Here is a 21,075-nt window from a genome sequence, read left to right as displayed (position 1 = left end):
TTTCTTGGCATCATACATGCGAGTCTATGGAGAACTGCCTTATACATGGGAGTCTATGGAGGTGTAAACTAAAAAGTCCTCTAACACGGCCAAATTTGATAGCATTGTGAAACAAATCGACGTGCATCTGTATGGGGTTGGGTACTAGGCGTGAACGGACGGACGGACGCACGGACATGACCAAACCTATAAGTCCCCGCGGACATCGTCCGTGGTGATTAAAAACAACGCAACAGTTATTACAGCTACACCGGCGGTAGGTTCATATCCAGAGCCCCGTACGGTCTGCCGCCGTCGCTTGAAAACAATCTCATGCACCCGGCCATATGGGCAGCTGGCCGGATGCATGACTTCCCGGAGAAGGCGAGCTGTCACGTTCAAGCTCAGGATTATTTGTCGATCAAATTTCAGTAAATTTACCTTACCTAGATGAAATTTTGTCTATAGGCTGAAATTTCGCCGAAGTTTGACAAAATTACATCGATTTTTCAGGTTCATATGCGACATTTTTGAGTTTGAGTGCAGACAGAAATAAGTTTTGAGGCAACATGGCTGCGACCCCATGTTGACCCCTAGCCCTGTGTACGATGCTATGTGCTACAGCTAACACACAGCATCGTACGCTGGGCCAGCGAGAGAGTTGCCGACATCGACGGTTATTTACGAGAAGTGAATAAAAGACTGTCATTTTTGGAAGCGATCGAGTAGCTGAGGTAGGCTGGGATACGACTTGGGCCCAAGAACGCTGAATTTCGGCAGTAATTTGCTTTTTACGTCAAGTCCCAAAATTGATTTGAAGTCACCGACCCAACGTACGGGTCTTTGCAGGGCTGTGGTGAGCGGGGCGGTAGCTGTAGCGGAACACACAGCATCGTACGCAGGGCTAGTTGACCCCCAAGTGAAAATGTGTTCGCGATCAAATCTTCCTATATTTTTTTCAGAATTTTCAACAAAATCATTGCTTCTTACATCTTTTGTAAAATATAAAATACTAAAATAAAACTGCGATGTGCCATGTCTCCAGATTTCTAAAATATCGTTCGTTGACCGTTCAAACTTGTGACGCAGTTGAAATTCAATACTGACCGCCAAATAATCTTAATGAGACGAGATCAGTCTAGACATCCTCCAAATTATCCAACCATTCGCATTGGAGTTCAGCTCGCTTAGAGTATCATAACATTTTTCGGCCTTCTTTTAGATCGACCCTAATATCTCCCATTTAGGAAATAAATACACAAGCTACCTCGACAAAACTTCGTGCACCATCCAAGACCAAACGCACTACAAATCTGTCTTGACGTCATCATCTCCTTACATGGTAATCGGCATACCGTATTTTTTAGCAAAGGGGACACAGAATACGTCGGAGTATTCAGTTTCAAAACGTATTACATTGTGTGACGTTGTCAAAAAAAAGTCATGTTACTGCAGTGGTATAAATTACAAAACACAAAAGTTCAAATCAGTTTATTTTGGACTGGCTTTACCCAACATTTCATATTGTTTCTTATGCCAGATTTGACCACGTGCTTACTGGCGACCCCATTTCATGCAAATTTTGTGTCAAATGATGTGTTCCCCTGGAAAAACAAAAGTACGATTTCTAAATGAAGGAGGCGAAATTTGCCCTCAAGACTCGAAACCACCCTTTATGGGGTGTACCTAGCTATTTTTAACGAGCTTCTCGAATCTGCAGCTCTATTTCGAAATGATGGTCTGGTTTTCTCAGCTCAAGGATAAGTGTTCTCCATCGCTGTGGGCATTACTATTCTCAACCGGGGGTACAGTTTCCAGTCGTAATGTTTTTCATTGTGTCCGGGATATAAAACCTTTCTTTTCAAACTTTCTCTTTGATTAACACTAATCCACATCTTGTCAGTGATTAAACATCTTTCAGTTTAAATGTTAAATTCTGGTCTCGAGCCCTCCTGTTCGACCAAACCGAAATTACCCCTCCCACTTTGGCTCGTCCAGTGGGTGTAGCAAGGGTCGTGTCATCGCCTAGTAAACGGAGGGTGCATTAATTGTTGCATTTCGATGCACATTTTGATTATATTCAGAAGATTTTGTGGCAAAAACTCAGATAGAGAAGCATTTATATTCACATCTCACTTATTCAAGACTGGCTGAGAGCAGCACTTCCATTCAGTTAACATCATTACGCCATTTATTATGCCAAGAAAGATGAAGCCAATACATTTTGCCCTCCCTGGTCTCAGCCAGAAATGGTTATACCTTACAGTTTTTTCCCACGGAATGAAAACAAATGTACTTGGGCTGAGGCCCAAGTACAATAAATGAATGAACAGTGGCGAGTGCCAAGATGGACAAGAGATATAGGCAATGATTTAATAGACGAATTACGTAACATAGTGTATGTTTACAATCATGTGACCATTTAACGTCATTCTCGCAAGCCAGAGCATATTTTCCGCTCCGCTAACCTCTTACCGGGTAGCGCTTAACTGTAGCCGTAAAGAGGCGTGTAGTTTACGACGATGATTTAACGTAAACTTAAAATCATTAGAAAGTGATAGCTTACATGTTGATGGTTGTTAAAGGGACAATAGATAATAGCTGTAATCTTTGATAATATTTTCATTCCTTTGTGTTTAAGAAGAGATGACATGTTCTTCTTCATCCTAAAGTATTGCTGCGATGTAAAGTGTCTCAAATTAAGTCGCCAGCACGAAATTTTGAAACTATGCACTTTCCAATTGCAATTTCAACACAACACGATGTTGGAAGCGGTAGAAGAAACTTAATTTTAAAAGGAGAACAAAGTGATGAGAACACATCAAAAGTCAGTTGCAGCCATTGGAGCTTTAATGGCACTGGTTTGGAAAAGAACGCACAGAGGCAAGGTGTACACGATTCGGCGGCTAGTATAGTTGACTGATACCATCCCAGCCAGGGTCTCCGGTGACCCTTCCCAGCTGATTCAACGCTATGTTGGTGGGTAACTCGAAGACATCCCTAATTCTCATCGCAGTCTCTTATTTCTGATCCTCATCACAAGTATATGTCTCTTCCTTGACACATGACATTTTTTGGGTCAGGCAGTGAAATTCTGGCTCGCACAACCTTTGACTTTGGTAACCTTTGACCTTCCATAAACATAAAAGACGGCGATCTTGAACATATGATAGCGCCGCAGTATCTGTTGGCCAAACTCTTAAAAAGGCTCTAGAAATTGGCTTTCAGAGGATACGTTACCTACAAGATGTCAGCTGAAAAATGATTGTTCATAATACACTGATTTTTAAAATTGAAATTGCTAAAAAGAGTAAGCTTCAGAAATGAAGATTTTTGATTCTATTTTTTAGTGAAAGTGAAGAATGTGCATTGTTACATTGTGAATTAATTTTAATGAAATATTTCTCCATGGTATCATGAAGGGAGCTCTAAAAAGTGCTTCAATGGTCAAAATGTTGATCAAAATAACTGTTTTTTGACCATCTGTGTAGAAACATTGTCTGTGGCAAAATGACTCGTATTTTGTTCCTGTTGTCTCAGTTAGAGTATTATACTTGATATAAATCTATTGACTTAAATGTGAAACCACAGATTTGGATATGTCTTTATATTATAGAGACCCCTAGATCTACCATATGTTTGAATGAAACTGTATGTATATACGCTATATGACATAAAAAGGTCATATGGCAGACCTGCGGTATTTCCCTAAACTTCTATACATGAACCTAGATAGACACTATTCGCATTAGAGAATTGCAAATTCCTTGCACGAGTTTGCAAAACAGTTAAGCAATTTGTAAATGCTCTTCAGATTTTTAATTTTTTTTATCACCCCTCCTATTATATAATAGTCGATTCCAAACATCTCGATGTCCTTCAGTTGACATATAAAGGCCGCGGGTCAAATGAGGAGGTCAAAATAGAGAGGCCACTAACTGCAAATTTAAAGATTCTTTTCTATCACTGTTACTTGAAAAGATTTTTAAGCATAAGGACATATGAACTGCGACATTTTGCATCGTTTTCATTTTGTTACCTTCAAACTAAATTAATTTTTGTAATGTTCTGGAATCTTCATAGAAGCAACATTTTGTCACCCATCGAAACGCTCAGCGCTGAACGTCTTCGACGTTGATGGCGTGTTATCTGTATCCCGTGTAAGAAGACCAGGATTTTTTTGTAAATGGCAGGAAATTATAAAATGATATGAAGATTATTGAATTGCTGGATACCCGCTTTATCACAAATGAATGCTGTTGAATTGAAATTGCAGTGAAAGGTTATTTTGTTTAACGGGCAGAAGTCAAAGAACATGTGAGAAGATTGCGAGATGTTTTCATGTCACAACATATAACAGAAATATGCAGCCCAGGGGTCAAATATTGCGTACCGTATTACCGATGCGAGAAATTAAAGCAAAACCATATATATACACGCATACTTTACACACTGTACAAATAAAGGTAAGGTCTCATATTTTGAGACCTAAACATAATGAGCAAAATAAATCTAAAAAATATCACTCCATAATTGTTAAGGTAGTTCGCGCCTCGTAAGTAAAAGACTTAAACTTTGGCTCAAACTTTCCTAGGGGAATCTTTCACCCATTCTCTTTCAAAATCAAGAATAAAAATTGAGGGTCACCGTGCAAATTTTGGTACAAGAGAAACAAATACCTCAAGATTACCGATATTTAAAATTCAAAATGGCCGCCATCCCTTGCGTTAACTCTACAGAGAAAAATAAAATTTTCGAATTTCGAAAAACTAAGCCGGTGAAAAGTTTTCTTACACCAAGAGCTTTAAAATGAACCCCAACAAGTGGTAGATCAGAAACGAATTGTGAAAACTAGGGAGTCCAAATTTGTGTCCCCGAGGCTCGTTCTGCCTTAAGGTAATATGCACCTCGAAAGTGAAAGACTTAAACTTTCGCTCAAACTTTCCTCGGCGAAACTTTCAACCATTCTCTTGCCGAAGCAAGAATAAAAATCAGGGGTCACTGTGCAAACTTTGATACTAGAGAGACAAATAACTTGCGATTTCTCGATATTTGAAATTCAAAATGGCCGCCATCCCTGAGTCAACTCTATGGGAAAATATAAAATTTTAGATTTTCGAAAAACAAAGACGTTGAAAACTTTTCTTTCGCCAAGAGCTTCAAAATGAGCCCCACAAGTGGTAGGTCAGAAAAAAATTGATAAAATTTGAAGACCCGAATTTCTGTCCCCGAGGTGCGTTGTACCTTATAAATACGTTCATATTTTTATGCCGCACGGCGTGGAAAAAGATCCGCCATGTTGTAATCTGAAGACAGCTGCTTTGCGTCATTTCGTACCCTTTGATTGAGGGGGCCCCTCGGAGAGACATATCATATCAATATTATATTACTACATTTTGACAGCGTTCGGGGTCTGGCATATCATATGAAGACAAGCTTGCAGATTCGGACCACAAATAGCACAGTTTCTGTGTGCATAATCAAAAAACGATCCACCGCGTCCATGGATAGAAAGACATTAGCCTGGTGTAGTTACTCGATTATTTTCACGTCTGCATACCGTTAGTCAAATCAAAGAGATCAGATTTACCACGGGGACACGTTTTCAGCGAGAATCATGGCGTTATTATGTCTGCAATGCATCCCAACCGTCCGACGAGACCGTACAGTCACCGCATCAATCATCGGATTTGCGAAACAAGCCTTCTGCACACTACCCAAGGTCGAATTTCTCGCGAATTTCATAACAAACAACGTGTTTGTGATTTTGTTTTCAAAGAATTAGATCAATGTTTCACAAAGTTCAGCCACTAAGCGATCTTTTAAATGTTGAAAAACCGATCAATGTCTTCACATAGTTTACGTTGTCTTCTTCCTGGATTGATGGTCAAACTGGAGGTCACTCGACTTGCGCATATGCTCCATCAGCCGTAACTTTTTTCTTCAAATTTATTTTTTTTTTCTTTTTAAAAATGCAATTTCTTGCGGCTCCAAGAATCCTTTAAATTTGACTTGTCAACACATCCTGTATTTGTGTAACGTTATCGGTATTTCGCTTTAGACCAGAATGGCTTTGTCAACTGAAAGTGTACAAAATGCAGTGCGTTTGCAAGGTTAATTCTCTGTCTTCCTACGTACAGTCAGGAGAAGAATTGATATTTGTTTACAGAACAAAAATAATGAAACCATTATCGAGAGTTACAGCTATTGCAGAGCGCTTCGCCGTTTGTAGGCGAGCGATTATCCCGGAACTCTTTCTTTTATCGCGATGTTTCCCTCGATTTAAAGTGACGCCTGCTTTGGAACTTTCCTGTAACTTAAACATACCAACGCGTGTCGGAGGAATTCACTTCCAGTTCTCGGCGTGTCACCGCACGGGTGGCGTGAGATCGGGGAAATGAGAGCGATAGTTTGACGATCGAGAATGAACCCTCACCGTGGGGTTGTGTCAATGGTTGCACACTTTGGGTATTAAAGATTAGATGCGATGAGACGAGACGAGGCGGGTCGCAGAAATACCACATACATTGATGAGCTTAGCTGTCAGCGATGCGGAGCTTCAAAGATGCGTGGCTATCAAGCGGCGTCCATCGTCAGTATGCGGTACTTCACCCCATAAACCGCTGGTCCAATTCTCGATATTTGGTCCAACTATTACAAATTGGCACGAAATTTACATATTTAAATTTTAGAGAACTTGTTTCTTAATTTTCTTCAAAATCACTCTTTTTTGGAACACTTTGTTTCCATGCTTTCACGCTCACAGTTCAACCAGAAGTCTCCACTCCGTCATAACATTGTACATTTACTGTTTTTTTGTAAACATAACAAGTATTTGATCGTATGAGATGTTTCTGCATAAATCGAGGCTGTGTCTGGCTGTAAATCTAGCCACGGTCCTTCCCCGAGCCACGATACCGCATGCAGTTGTTTAAAATACTTCTGTCATTTTTCAAGAATTCGCATTGACGAAGATGTACATCTGCATTGCGTGTGGTGTATACCAGCTGTACTTCTCCTCGATGTCGGACACAGATACAGCAGCTTTAGATGTTTCTTCGTCTCGGCCGGGATTCGCTCGGACAGATGTGCTACAGTTGTTACATCCAAAGCATCACTCCAAGGAAATTGTATCGCCTTATATTTCACCACTACCAATCGATGGACTAACAACCCTCCCAGTATTTGCATTAAAAACCCCAAAATACAAAACAAAACAAAGCAAAACAAAAGCAAAAACAAAAACAACAACAAACAAACAAATCAAAACACGATCGAGCAGTGAGGCATGTGGGTGATACTGAAGAGCGCATGTTCAGCGAGCCAGGGGCCCCCGGGGTACTCTTGATATTTTCCATACAGAGGTCTGCCGCCCAACTTGAAAACATCTACCCGTGTATATTCCAAAACATGACCCATTATTAGGGATTTGGTCTACAAATTTGGGGAATTTTCACCTTTATTCTGTTGCATGTTAAGTTTCTTCTGAAGCAGGGGACAATTACTTTGTTTTCAACTAACCAGGTCACGGTACTTTCGCATGAAAAAACCGACCCATATTCAGGGATTTTTTCGTCAAAAAGTGAACCATTCGGGCGGCACATATACCCGTACACCTTTTCTATGGGACTACATATACCCCTCCCCCCGGGAGGCCAGATCGTCATTGTTCTCTATGAACCTAAGCAAAAAATCATAGGTAACGCGAGTAGCTGTTGCCGTAAAGAAGCCTCTACGACTATGATGTTCTCGTACCGGGCATCCTCAGTACCGCCTTCACCGCTGGGGGCGCGCTTTATGTGCAAAACACATCTTGCTTGGTGGTGCAGGTGCCTGATACTTCCATCATGACCACATCATGTGCTTTATCGTATGTCTGATGACGCTCATCCGAATACGAAATTTCAAAAATTTCAAATGTCAATCAATCGTATTCTTAATTCGTTTTTTGTTTTTTTGTTTTGTTTTTTTTTGTGTTACAGGTAGCATTTCATCATGGTTAAACCTGGGGAAAGTGGACCGTCATTTGTACAGAAACCGTACATAGACCAGTCACCGGACGGTCGACTTCTGACATTCGCATGCAAGATTTCAGGCAACCCGAAGCCGTCGATCACATGGTATCGTGACGACACGGAAATTCGCGATGGAGGGCGCTACTTCATTAACGTACGCCCCGAGGGAAGCCATTATGTCGTTTCCGTTGAAATAGACGAGGTGTCGCCAAGCGATGCTGGGACCTACAAGATTGTTGCAAGGAATCAGTATGGAGAGACCAGTGGGACAATCGCTCTCAACTTTGGTGAGTATTTCTCTTTTCTGGGAGAGAGAGAGAGAGAGAGAGAGAGAGAGAGAGAGAGAGAGAGAGAGAGAGAGAGAGAGAGAGAGAGGTGAAGGTGGATTGCGATGATCATCATTGTTATGTCACCCTCCATCAATTACATACTCGGTATATATGACGTAAATTACGCAGATCGCAAATGACCGTAGCACAGTCTTGGGCAAATCGTCATAAATAGGGTCAAATTATCGTTTGTGAGAGAATATGTAGTGTGTCAAGATATCTGTTGGAAACTCAATTTAAAAAAAAAGTCATCGTTAACTTCGGTTTTAAGATTTCCCAACATTCCACGTTCCATCTTGAAGCATTAAGCGAATTTTGCATATTACGTTTTTGTAAGTCATCTGCTATGGCCACAAGCGACATCTTATTTCTTTTGATCTCCTCACCTCTTTCGGTACTACTTCTATAAAATGACTTCACTGACAGAATATTACAAAAGCGTAATAAAGACGAGTACAAAATAACAATCATCTCTGTGAATGAAAAAAAACCCCACAATTTCAAAACGTACGATGGATACGGGATTACAATCTTTACTACCGTGCATTTTTACAAGTCACCAGTGTGTAGCTTCCGTAAATATTGCTTATGCGAATGATATACACGTACATAAAAGATAAAATTTACGTTTTTCTTTTTTCTCAGGTCAAGGTGCCGGGGATACGTGAGTAACTGTATTTCAAATGTTTCATAACGGAAACCATTTTGAAGTTTCAGATCCACGAATCAACAGTCGCATCGACACTTTGGCCAAAGGATTGAACCGCTTTTCGTCCAATATTCGGAACACTAAAATTATATGCCTCGATCTCAGACCGCTTGAACAGCAGTGATGTTTGCCAATCTGAATTCAACGTGACAAATCACAGTGACGACCCTTGGCTATATTGACTGAGCTTGTACTTTTTGTTTGTGTTTTGGAGAGCACTTTATTCTATTCTTTTGGTTGAAAAAATAATTTTCAGTACCTTAGCCTGCTATTTTTAGAACTAAATGAAACAGAAACAAACATAAAAACGCCCAAAACACTCACATTCTCACAACCTCTACGTGGCCTGACATCCTGAAACTTTTTTGGTCATCCGATCAATTGTATTAAAAAAATCAAACATCTTTAATAAAAGTGCAAAATTTGTCTCAGAAATTATTGACAACAAAATTTAGTTTAGATACCCAGTGAATATGCTTGGTTATCACAGATATTTATTTAAATTAAGAAGGAAGATTCATACCAACGAAAATACTAGAATTTGAGGTCACGTAGGGGTCATGAAAATGGCTGACCGTGAAAAATACTTCTTCGATTAAATTTCTGGTACCAACCTCGGATGTCGTCTAAGTACTAACATGTCATGCTAGAGAGCACAACTTTTTATATGTCAACCCATCACCATATCTCAGTTGACAGGATGACGTTCTTCTGATTGCTTCTAATAAGAAAGAAAACTAGCCAAAACGTAGACAAAATGGCGTCCTTTCCAAGGTTTTGTTCGTGCCTGCACAGAGGGCGCGGTATGAATTCCATCCTCCACTTTCTCTCTTAGAAGACAACAAATCGATGGTACGGCACCGAGGTTCACGATGAAACCGAACATGAAACAGATAGACGACGGAAAGAAACTCAAAATCGACTGTGAGCTCCAGGCCGATCCTCGTCCCAAGATCACTTGGACACGCAACGGTAAGGAGATTTTCGACGGCGGCAAATTTCACCTCCGGACAGAGGTCGACGAAGATATATACTTCCTGTCTCTGACGATTGATGACGTTGGCGGAGCTGACGGAGGAGATTACGTCATCTTCGCGAAGAACGACCTCGGGGAATCAACTTCAACAATAAAACTTAATTTTGCAAGTGAGTACATTTGTGTGAAATTTCATCTTTTCTCGCGGGGTATTGCAGCCGAAGAAGCGTTGAAAAGAGTTTTCTCAAGTGCCATTTGACACATGCTATAAAAAAACTTTCATTCATTTATTTTCTTTTCTATTCGCGATATTTGCCCCAATTGAATTACAATTTGTTTGAAAGGTTTGAAGTTGTGGCAATTGTGAGAACATCTCAGCATTAGCTGAAATATGTAAATATTCTTAAGGACTTTTGTCTTTTATGTACCGCCTCTTGGCTTTTTATTAATTTAAAACATTTGAATTATTTGTCCAAAGATGTTCATCAGTTTGGCAGATTAACTGTCAACACGAAGTTTCTATAAAACAAACAGTCAATGTTTTTCAGCGTATTGAGCTTTCGCTCTGTCATGGAGCACAATCTTCATCAGAATGAATCAATCAGTTGATCACACCGCCATCTAATGGTCAACTATAAATATTCATTTTTCTTTTGTCATTCTGATGAAGAATATCGTCCATGACAGATCGAAATCTCAATACGCTGAAAAACATTGACTGCTTGCGTTAAAGAAACTCAATATTATCAGGTGAATTAGTTGTTTTCCACTGTGATTTGTCCTGGAGCGAACTGGTCATTGAAAACCTTTCTACAGCATCACCATACATGCTCGTATGTTTGGTTTAAAGTAACCATAATTATGCTAACCCATTGTCTCACTTGATGGACCTTTCTAATGTTTTGTGTGATATTCTTTGTCAGTTTGCCAACTTGTTTGAATAATATTTGGTGCTCCCACGACGATGGCAGTAGTTTCACACTTTCTGGCCGAGAGAGATATTCGTGTTGCATTTGGAAACTGGCTCGGATGGAGCTCAGTCTATATCACCTTTGCAAATAAAGAGAGAAGCCAGCTACTAGTTGTCTATATATTGTAAACTGAATCATGCCAGAAGCATTTAATTGTTGCCATGGTACTGGGGAGATATACTAAACCACCTAACAATATTTTGATACTAAACGCCAGATCGCGGCCAAGCTCCTCCTACAAAGGACGCTGGGGGCGCCGGCGAAGCTCCCGTTTTCACCATGAAGCCTCAGATAAAACAGTCGAAGGATGGACGCAGACTGACCTTTGAGTGCGAGATAAAAGCCACTCCCCGCCCGACGATCACTTGGTACAAAGGCGACATGCCAATCAAAGATGGCGGACGCTACTTGATCGAAGTGGACGAGGATGATGCATACTCGTTCTCGGTGCTCGAGATCGATGGCGTCACGCCGAAAGACGCAGCTGACTATCGGGTTGTAGCCAGAAACAAATACGGAGAAACGACACAGACAATAAACTTAAATTTTGACTGTAAGTTTGAACAGCCACGTCATCAAACCACGTCAATCACCAACAATACTGCCCCCAGTCAAATCACTCATAATTACAGCCACTTGTAGATATAGTAAAGTTCATTTCATTCTCCATTATCTTTCTTTCCAGTAAACACAACATCCATCATGTCACAAATCCAAGCACGCTTGAAATGTTCGCGTTTTTTTTTCGCACGTAATTTTCTTTACCTCTTCATCTCTGACTGTATCACTATTTTTGTCATGTTTTATTTATTTATTTATTTATTAATTTATTTAAGTTCCCATCTCTCATTAAATCACCCTCATTTCATCTGAGACTCGCACTCTCATTTCACCATTTTTATATTCCATAGTATTTTATGCTAGTCAAGAGCATAGTTTCTGTCTGTCAATACGAGCGTAATTGTTGTACACTGGAAGCGTGGACGCAAACTTCGGTTGGAACATTCGTGACCCATATGCTATAGGATGTCGATAGAAATAGATCAGAAAATCTACAAGAATCATTTGCGTCGATTTTTCAATTTTTTGAAGACAACATCAAATCAAAATCAAATCTTTTATTTTTTTTAAATAATACAGCTTTACATTTCGTTTGTTTGTGTGGTTTACAATAACCTATTGTGCTTTGGTGTGGTGTTTCAGCTCAACATCAACCTAACTGAAAAATGAATACGTATGTGCTTAATTACTGTCAAGGAAGTATGTCTTGTCGATTCAGTATACGTTATATATTATGTTACATCAGTAGTTGATGTGGTCAGATTAACTGTGTGTCTTATTATATTTTGTGATTGGTCTTTTTGCTTATACAGCCGAGCCCGCTGAAGCTAAACCAGCCACGTAAGTAAACAACAGATATGTTTTGCCATCGACCCTAAAAAGATTTACACTCCATACAGTCTACGTAGGAAAGATTCATCCCGTTATACACAAAATATGCTTAGATAATGTTAAAAAATTAAGAACTTAGAGAACATTGGCGTTCCTAGGTCCATCCGATGCCAAAGCAACAGTTACAAGTTAGAGCAATCTGGATTGATAGTTTACAAGCTCACACTATAAATACCGACCGTTTACTGACTTGTCTTACTTGCGTTGTCGCCTAAGAAATAACATACCAACACTGATGATGAAACTTAAAAACTAGGACGACGTCTGCTGGTTTGTCTGATGATCTGAGTGCAAGATCAGGCTCCTTCTGTGAATGTATCTTTGAAAATCTAATTTCTCCTTGTCTGCTGCCCACGCGCAGGCGAGACTTTTGCCTCGTTTTGAGATCTTTTTCCTCGTTTTGAGATCTTTGTCCTCGTTCAAAAGCATTTATATTTTCGTCTAATTTTCTCCTTATTTTCTTGCTTTTCTTACAGGAAAAGAGGCAGAGCCCCAAAGTTTGAGGGCAAGCCAGCCATCAAACAATCCGAAGATGGTCATCGCATGTCTTTCGAGGTAGAACTCAATTCAGACCCGGAACCTAAAATTACTTGGTACAAGGCTGATAAAGTGATAACCCAAGGAGGACGATTTAACATAATTACTGAAAGAGAAGGATCAACAGGCTACTTTTTAGCATTAGAAATAGATGATGTTACTCCCACAGATGGCGGTGTGTACAAGGTCATTGCCGCCAATGAGTTCGGTGAAAGCACTTCTACTATTAATCTCAACTTTGATGGTAAGTAAGATTTAGAATCCTTTACTTGTCAATCATGAGTACAGACCTAAAATCATCGCTGTTCCTGAAACTTTCAGAATGTTTAATCAGCCTTGAAGTGCCGAAAACTCACTGAAATTATCATACAAATGATCGAATTTCAATCATTGACCTGTAGAGCGGACTGTATAAAAACGTTGCATGTTTGACATTTGCAATCTAACCGAGCAGAGTTGAAAATGTCAGACATTGAATAGTATTCTTTTATTTGACGTTCAGCAGTATTTTTTAGTCTTTCTTTCATTCTGTAGCTTAACGTTGTCTCATTCATGCAGCGCTAGACTAGCGTCAATGTCAATTGCTCTAAATATGTTGACACCTTTATACTATACATCATTGTAGTTTTAGGATTAGTTTGATTGCCATTTGCAGATACTACAGTCAATATCCTAGCTTCAGTTATACCATCTTTCTGCACATCAAAAAAATATATTGTTCTCTCTTTTTTTAGTCAAATCTGCACCACCTCCTTCTCAGTAAGTATGAATGTAACTTTTTTACGATTAACGTCTTGTCATACACTGCATAGTCAGTACACACTACGCATGCTCCTCGGTAGTTACCTTCCTGGTTTGTAATTGTGTGCGAATCAACCTCGTTCAAGCCATTTTTTATGAGAAACCACGTCTGCACACACCAGCCTACTTATAGTTTTACATAGTTTTGATGCATCGCATTGATTCTTAAGATTATGACATGACTGCCAATGATGTTGAATGACAACATGTGTGCCGATGGACGTTATGTAATTTTGTTCATTTTTCGACGAATTATCAAGAAATATCGGAACCGCAGACCGATCGTCATTCCTGTGCCACATACGACCGTACGATTAACCTTATCAACTTAACGTTTGTTGCTTGGTTTTTTTACTTACTCTATTTCGTTTTTGCATGTTTTGTTGCGTGATGTTTTTATGATTAACATGTGTGTTGATTTACCTCCATTTTAGGTCGGTCAGTTCTGAGTTTTTCAGTAGCAGTATTAGCATGCAACTTAGCCGGTATGTGCGTGGTGATATTTACTAACAAAAGCAATAAAGTAATTTGATTTTACTAAGTACGTAGTCATTAGCTTGGAAACAGAAATTTCAAACTGAATTTCACTGTCATTTATGGAGTGACCGTGCAGAACTAAAAGACTTTTCAAAACTTGAAATCACGTTCCCGTTACAAACGATAGTAACGCGGCTGACGAGATTATGACACTGTGACGTATAAATATTGAAAATACAGCATTCAAGTGAACAAAGTTCATGCAATCCACAATCATTGCATAGGTTTGAGGACGTAGGACAGGTTCCTTTCACCAAACCCTCCAAATTTTGACATTTTCATTGTTTGCCCACAGAAAAAAGGGCAAAGCTCCGCATTTTGCCGGCAAGCCCAAACTGCAACAGTCCAAGGATGGGCATCGCATGTCTTTCGAGGCAGAACTCACTGCCGACCCAGAACCCACAATCACATGGTATCGCGGCGACCAGAAACTCAAGCAGGGCGGCCGCATCAATATTATTATTGAAAGAGAGGGAGCCGCAGGGTACTTCTTGATCCTAGAAATCGATGACGTCACACCCGAGGACGGCGGTGTTTACAAAGTAGTTGCCGCCAATGAATTTGGCGAAAGCACGTCAACTATCAATCTCAACTTTGATGGTAAGTTGATATAATGCAAACACATATTTTAATCGTGAATTTGAAGTGTGACTACAATGTCGACAAAAGGTCATATTGTTGGTTTTGGAATTTCAAACGATCGAGAAATGTTTGAAAATTTTAACCGTAAGAATAATGCATAGTTTACCGATCATCGAATCGTCGGGTGAAGTAAATTTTTCTGAACACACTGAATCGTGCGACGATATATTCGGAGGGAAGATACCGCTCAACTCTGTTCGATGACGTAAATTTATTCATGAACAGTAGAGGGGTCTTCTCCTGTGTCTATGATTTATTGCAATGTATCGTATTCTTATCTGTTATTTTGACGTTTTCTCCCACTTTCATCCTTACAGTTAAGTCAGCGCCTCCATCAAGGTAAGTGCAGACACAGTTTTGACTCTTCCAGAAAAGTCATTTGCAGGAGTTCAAAAATTAAAAACATTGTGTCACTGAATTACAGCGACAGTGAGTAAGTGTGCTGAAGACCTTGCCAATGTTTCCCTATTTTCCTCGCAAAATATGTAAATTGTCTACCAGCACTTATGCAAATTTGGTCCGATAACCTTGCTTTCCACAATGACTATCTAACGTAATGTTCGATCCAACTTTTTGTAAGCCTTGCAAGATTTTGGTGTGTAATACCCATCAGCTGTAACTTGTGATGAACATTCCAGCGTTTTGCTCTGTCTTTGAAACACAATTTTTGTTCTCTTTGCAAGATCACGTGACGTCGACGTGCTTTGCGTTCACCTTGTAGAATACACTTGTCAACAATAACATTACACATTTGTACACAATGTGTTTTGTTGTATTTCAACACACTTTAGAGGGACGAATCAGAAAATGTTTCCGTGAAACACAGATAATGAAAATATGACAGCTATTTTCCCTTCAAGCGACACCCAACTAAAATATACGAATGTTACTTATGTATATTACGATTTGTTGTGTACTCCCACAACTGCGCATGTCAAACCCCTTGAATCAACCCTGATGTGTTTTGTTACTAACGTGTGTTGATTTTTCCTAGGTTTGTCGAAACAGAACGGTTCGGTAGTATAACTCTAACCATTCAACCAGCCCGGTATGTGTGTTTGAACTAACCACCGATTCATAACACTTAAACTTTTCTTCCCCGCGTGTATTTTCTATCACGGCACACGAGATAGTCGTTCGATTATTATTTTTCAGCCGAATATACCTTCCACAAACTCTATGTGCCTTTTGGTTTCCCCGTGCACTGCACTCCTTCCCAAACTTTGTGCTCGACGCACAAATCCCGACTCACTTTTTAACTTGGACATCGTCAAGTCACGTGAATAACACAAATGTAGTTACACCTAAGTACTTGTCACGTGAAGTCATGGCCTGTTTGCATAATTTGTTTCGATTGCATGTCTTCGCAAGTTCCATTTTAGGAGAGAATGCATCCTCTACGACGATCTTACAAGCAGCAACACGCAGAGAGAAAATCAGTTTTATACTGACTCAACGTTGAAATTAATTAAATGAGAGATTTAATTCTTTTTGAAGTCATGCTGTCATAATATTGTTATAATATTATATCAGTAATTCCAGTATTAGACTATGTCTATCACAGTTATTGTCCACAATCTCGACTTTGTCATCATAAGTCGACGATGACGTATCGAATGTATGATGCTGTTTAATGTTTTTCCTTTTCTGAAGTCATTGTCTCTACACTCCATGCAGCGTTTGACAATTCATGTTAATTCCAAAATGTATAGCTTTATGGCATTTTAATAGTCATCCCACACGCTTTCAAAGAAACCACTGAAGAACGCCCTCTCCGTCCGCTCTCCAACAGAAAGAAGGGCAAAGCTCCAAAGTTTGCCGGAAAGCCCAAACTCAACCAGTCGAAGGACGGTCGTCGCATGTCCTTTGAAGCGGAGCTTACTGCCGATCCACAGCCTACAATCACATGGTATTGCGGTGATCGGGTCGTCACAAAAGGAGGTCGTTTCAACATCATTACCGAGAAAGAAGGCTCCGAAGACTACTTCTTGGTTTTGGAGATCAGTGACGTCACTCCTTCAGATGGCGGCATGTACAAGGTCATTGCCGTCAACGAGTTCGGCGAAAGCACATCGACAATCAACCTCAACTTTGATGGTAAGTAGTATACGCGTCCTTTGATTTCTGTCGTAGTCAATGTCATGTGCAAAGTGTCATAGGTAGACTTATTTTAAGCTTATGTGCCATCATGAAACTACAGAGGTATATTTGAAATTCGAACGTATCACTCACACTTTCACTTTCAAATCTTTTGTATTAATGATGTCATAAATGTTAGGATATGTTATTAAAATTGAAGTGATAAATACGGAGTACCGCCTATAAGAACCAAACAGGCATTTGTACAGGTCTACAAGAACTCTACTATCGTCACGTTGGTGCAGGACGGTTACCCGTTTAACATTTACCATACACTAGGCGAGTTGGCCACTCTTTTATGGCATATATAACAAACACTAGGTTCTTACCAAGTATTTTTACGTTTTTTCCCACTTTCGTCCTTACAGTAAAGTCCGCACCTCCATCAACAAAGTAAGTACAGACACAACTCCACTTTCCCGAGGGAAAAATATAATATTTGCATGAGTTTCAACATTAAAAAGCAACTGTTTCATACTGAATCAAAGCGACAGTTACTTACATGTTGTTGTTCATCGAGTATTAAGCGAGCTGATTACCTTGCAAGTATTACCCTATTTTCCCGCCAAATATTCCCCCGACATCAGTGATTGTCGATCAGCAATGACATGGATTAGTTCTGCATACCTTGCATTAATCAAGTCCCGAAGCATATCTTACGTCATGGAGAAATTTTGATTCTACTAATCGCAAGTCTTCCATGGTTTTAATGCGTGAAAGATCCTTTAGCTGTTACATTTTATACACATTTCAGTGCTTTTTGTTCTGTCTTGAATACACTTTCTCGTTCTACTACACAATCATGTCGCCGTGTCCAGTGTTCAACTTGTCAACACAGCCTGTATATGTGTGATATTCAGTATTGACAGCACAATTTTTCGTTCCGGCAGGACATTTTTACAGAAAGTATTTTGTTGGCAAGGCTAACACTGTGTATTTGAACGCACTTTTGTGTGAACGAGAACATGTATTTTATGAAATAAAAGCCACAATATTACAGCAGTTGTTCCTTCAATTAAATACCAACTTATCAGACGAGTGTTACTTGCGTATATTTTGGTTTGTTGTTTTATGCTAAACCTTCCCAATTTCTTTTTGTTTTGCCTCTCCTTGCATCTACCCTTGTGTGTTTTGTTACTAATGTGTGTTGATTTTTCCTAGGTTTGTCGAAACAGAACGGTTCGGTAGTATGACTCTAAGCATGCAATCAGCCCGGTATGTGCGTTTGAGCTAACCAACGATTTGGAACGGTTAAACTTCTCTTTGCTGCGTTTATTTTCTTTAATGTTTTACTAGTATTTTGATTGTTGTATACCTTCGGCAAAATCTGTGTTCGTTTTGTAATCCCGTGAACTGTATTCATGACCACGGACCGTGTCATGACAAACGTTGACATCTTTCGTCATGAGAGCAACATGGGTACAGTGGTTTATGGCACAAAATGTATGTGTTTGTAAAATTGTGTTTTGTAGAGAAAATGCATTCTCTGCGACAGTCGCAAAAGCAGCATCACGCAGAGAGAGAAGTAAGCTTAACACCAATTTAGTGTTTAAATATATCAAGTACATTGGATTTAGACCAGTGATCTACTTCTGTTGGACGGCCTCTTGTCATATCAATATTAGATTACGTAATTTGTAATTCCACTGTCTCTGTCACCATTATGTTTTCGATCCTCGACTTCGTCATCTGTAGTCTGTGATGACGCCTTGATGATATGTTGCAGTTATTGTGTAGTCTTCTCAAATCATGGCCCAACACTCAAAGCACTTATCGACTATGCATGTTCATGTCATCATATGCAGCGCGTTTATGTGTCATTTTTGAAGTCGCGTGCATGATTCAAAGAATCCTTGGAAAACGCCCTCTCCGTCCGCTATCCAACAGAAAGAAGGGCAAAGCTCCTAAGTTTGCCGGAAAGCCCAAACTCAACCAATCGAAGGACGGTCGTCGCATGTCCTTTGAAGCGGAGCTTACTGCCGATCCACAGCCTACAATCACGTGGTACTGCGGCGATCGGGTCATCACAAAAGGAGGTCGTTTCAACATCATTACCGAGAAAGAAGGCTCCGAAGACTACTTCTTGGTTTTGGAGATCAGTGACGTCACTCCTTCAGATGGCGGCGTGTACAAGGTCATTGCCGTCAACGAGTTCGGCGAAAGCACATCGACAATCAACCTCAACTTTGATGGTAAGTAGTATACGCGTCCTTTGATTTCTGTCGTAGTCAATGTCATGTGCAAAGTGTCATAGGTAGACTTATTTTAAGCTTATGTGCCATCATGAAACTACAGAGGTATATTTGAAATTCGAACGTATCACTCACACTTTCACTTTCAAATCTTTTGTATTAATGATGTCATAAATGTTAGGATATGTTATTAAAATTGAAGTGATAAATACGGAGTACCGCCTATAAGAACCAAACAGGCATTTGTACAGGTCTACAAGAACTCTACTATCGTCACGTTGGTGCAGGACGGTTACCCGTTTAACATTTACCATACACTAGGCGAGTTGGCCACTCTTTTAAGGCATATATAACAAACACTTGGTTCTTACCAAGTATTTTTACGTTTTTTCCCACTTTCGTCCTTACAGTAAAGTCCGCACCTCCATCAACAAAGTAAGTACAGACACAACTCCACTTTCCCGAGGGAAAAATATAATATTTGCATGAGTTTCAACATTAAAAAGCAATTGTTTCATACTGAATCAAAGCGACAGTTACTTACATGTTGTTGTTCATCGAGTATTAAGCGAGCTGATTACCTTGCAAGTATTACCCTATTTTCCCGCCAAATATTCCCCCGACATCAGTGATTGTCGATCAGCAATGACATGGATTAGTTCTGCATACCTTGCATTAATCAAGTCCCGAAGCATATCTTACGTCATGGAGAAATTTTGATTCTACTAATCGCAAGTCTTCCATGGTTTTAATGCGTGAAAGATCCTTTAGCTGTGACATTTTATACACATTTCAGTGCTTTTTGTTCTGTCTTGAATACACGTTCTCGTTCTACTCCACAATCATGTCGCCGTGTCCAGTGTTCAACTTGTCAACACAGCCTGTATATGTGTGATATTCAGTATTGACAGCACAATTTTTCGTTCCGGCAGGACATTTTTACAGAAAGTATTTTGTTGGCAAGGCTAACACTGTGTATTTGAACGCACTTTTGTGTGAACGAGAACATGTATTTTATGAAATAAAAGCCACAATATTACAGCAGTTGTTCCTTCAATTAAATACCAGCTTATCAGACGAGTGTTACTTGCGTATATTTTGGTTTGTTGTTTTATGCTAAACCTTCCCAATTTCTTTTTTTTTTGCCTCTCCTTGCTTCTACCCTTGTGTGTTTTGTTACTAATGTGTGTTGATTTTTCCTAGGTTTGTCGAAACAGAACGGTTCGGTAGTATGACTCTAAGCATGCAATCAGCCCGGTATGTGCGTTTGAGCTAACCAACGATTTGGAACGGTTAAACTTCTCTTTGCTGCGTTTATTTTCTTTAATGTTTTACTAGTATTTTGATTGTTGTATACCTTCGGCAAAATCTGTGTTCGTTTTGTAATCCCGTGAACTGTATTCATGACCACGGACCGTGTCATGACAAACGTTGACATCTTTCGTCATGAGAGCAACATGGGTACAGTGGTTTATGGCACAAAATGTATGTGTTTGTAAAATTGTGTTTTGTAGAGAAAATGCATTCTCTGCGACAGTCGCAAAAGCAGCATCACGCAGAGAGAGAAGTAAGCTTAATACCAATTTAGTGTTTAAATATATCAAGTACATTGGATTTAGACCAGTGATCTACTTCTTTTGGACGGCCTCTTGTCACATCAATATTAGATTACGTAATTTGTAATTCCACTGTCTCTGTCACCATTATATTTTCGATCCTCGACTTCATCATCTGCAGTCTGTGATGACGCCTTGATGATATGTTGCAGTTATTGTGTAGTCTTTTTCAAATCATGG

General features: G+C 39.7%; 1 protein-coding gene across 1 annotated transcript in view; it reads left to right on the top strand.

Moving 5' to 3' along the window:
• Positions 1-21,075, top strand: part of LOC139115763 (twitchin-like) — a 92,371-nt gene that overhangs the window by 19,357 nt on the left and 51,939 nt on the right. The window contains 17 exon segments of the mRNA XM_070678097.1: positions 7,962-8,281; positions 8,969-8,987; positions 9,868-10,178; positions 11,197-11,532; positions 12,353-12,380; positions 12,908-13,212; positions 13,703-13,727; positions 14,204-14,254; positions 14,602-14,906; positions 15,266-15,287; positions 15,943-15,996; positions 16,741-17,045; positions 17,456-17,480; positions 18,249-18,302; positions 18,975-19,279; positions 19,690-19,714; positions 20,483-20,536. Coding sequence (XP_070534198.1) covers positions 7,975-8,281; positions 8,969-8,987; positions 9,868-10,178; positions 11,197-11,532; positions 12,353-12,380; positions 12,908-13,212; positions 13,703-13,727; positions 14,204-14,254; positions 14,602-14,906; positions 15,266-15,287; positions 15,943-15,996; positions 16,741-17,045; positions 17,456-17,480; positions 18,249-18,302; positions 18,975-19,279; positions 19,690-19,714; positions 20,483-20,536 — 2,531 coding nt within the window. The 5' untranslated portion in view covers positions 7,962-7,974.

Source organism: Ptychodera flava, chromosome 17 (genome assembly GCF_041260155.1).
Source record: "Ptychodera flava strain L36383 chromosome 17, AS_Pfla_20210202, whole genome shotgun sequence".
Classification (NCBI taxonomy): domain Eukaryota; kingdom Metazoa; phylum Hemichordata; class Enteropneusta; family Ptychoderidae; genus Ptychodera; species Ptychodera flava.
The sequence above is the reverse complement of the archived record's forward strand: the minus strand, read 5'-3'. Positions and strand labels throughout refer to the sequence as shown.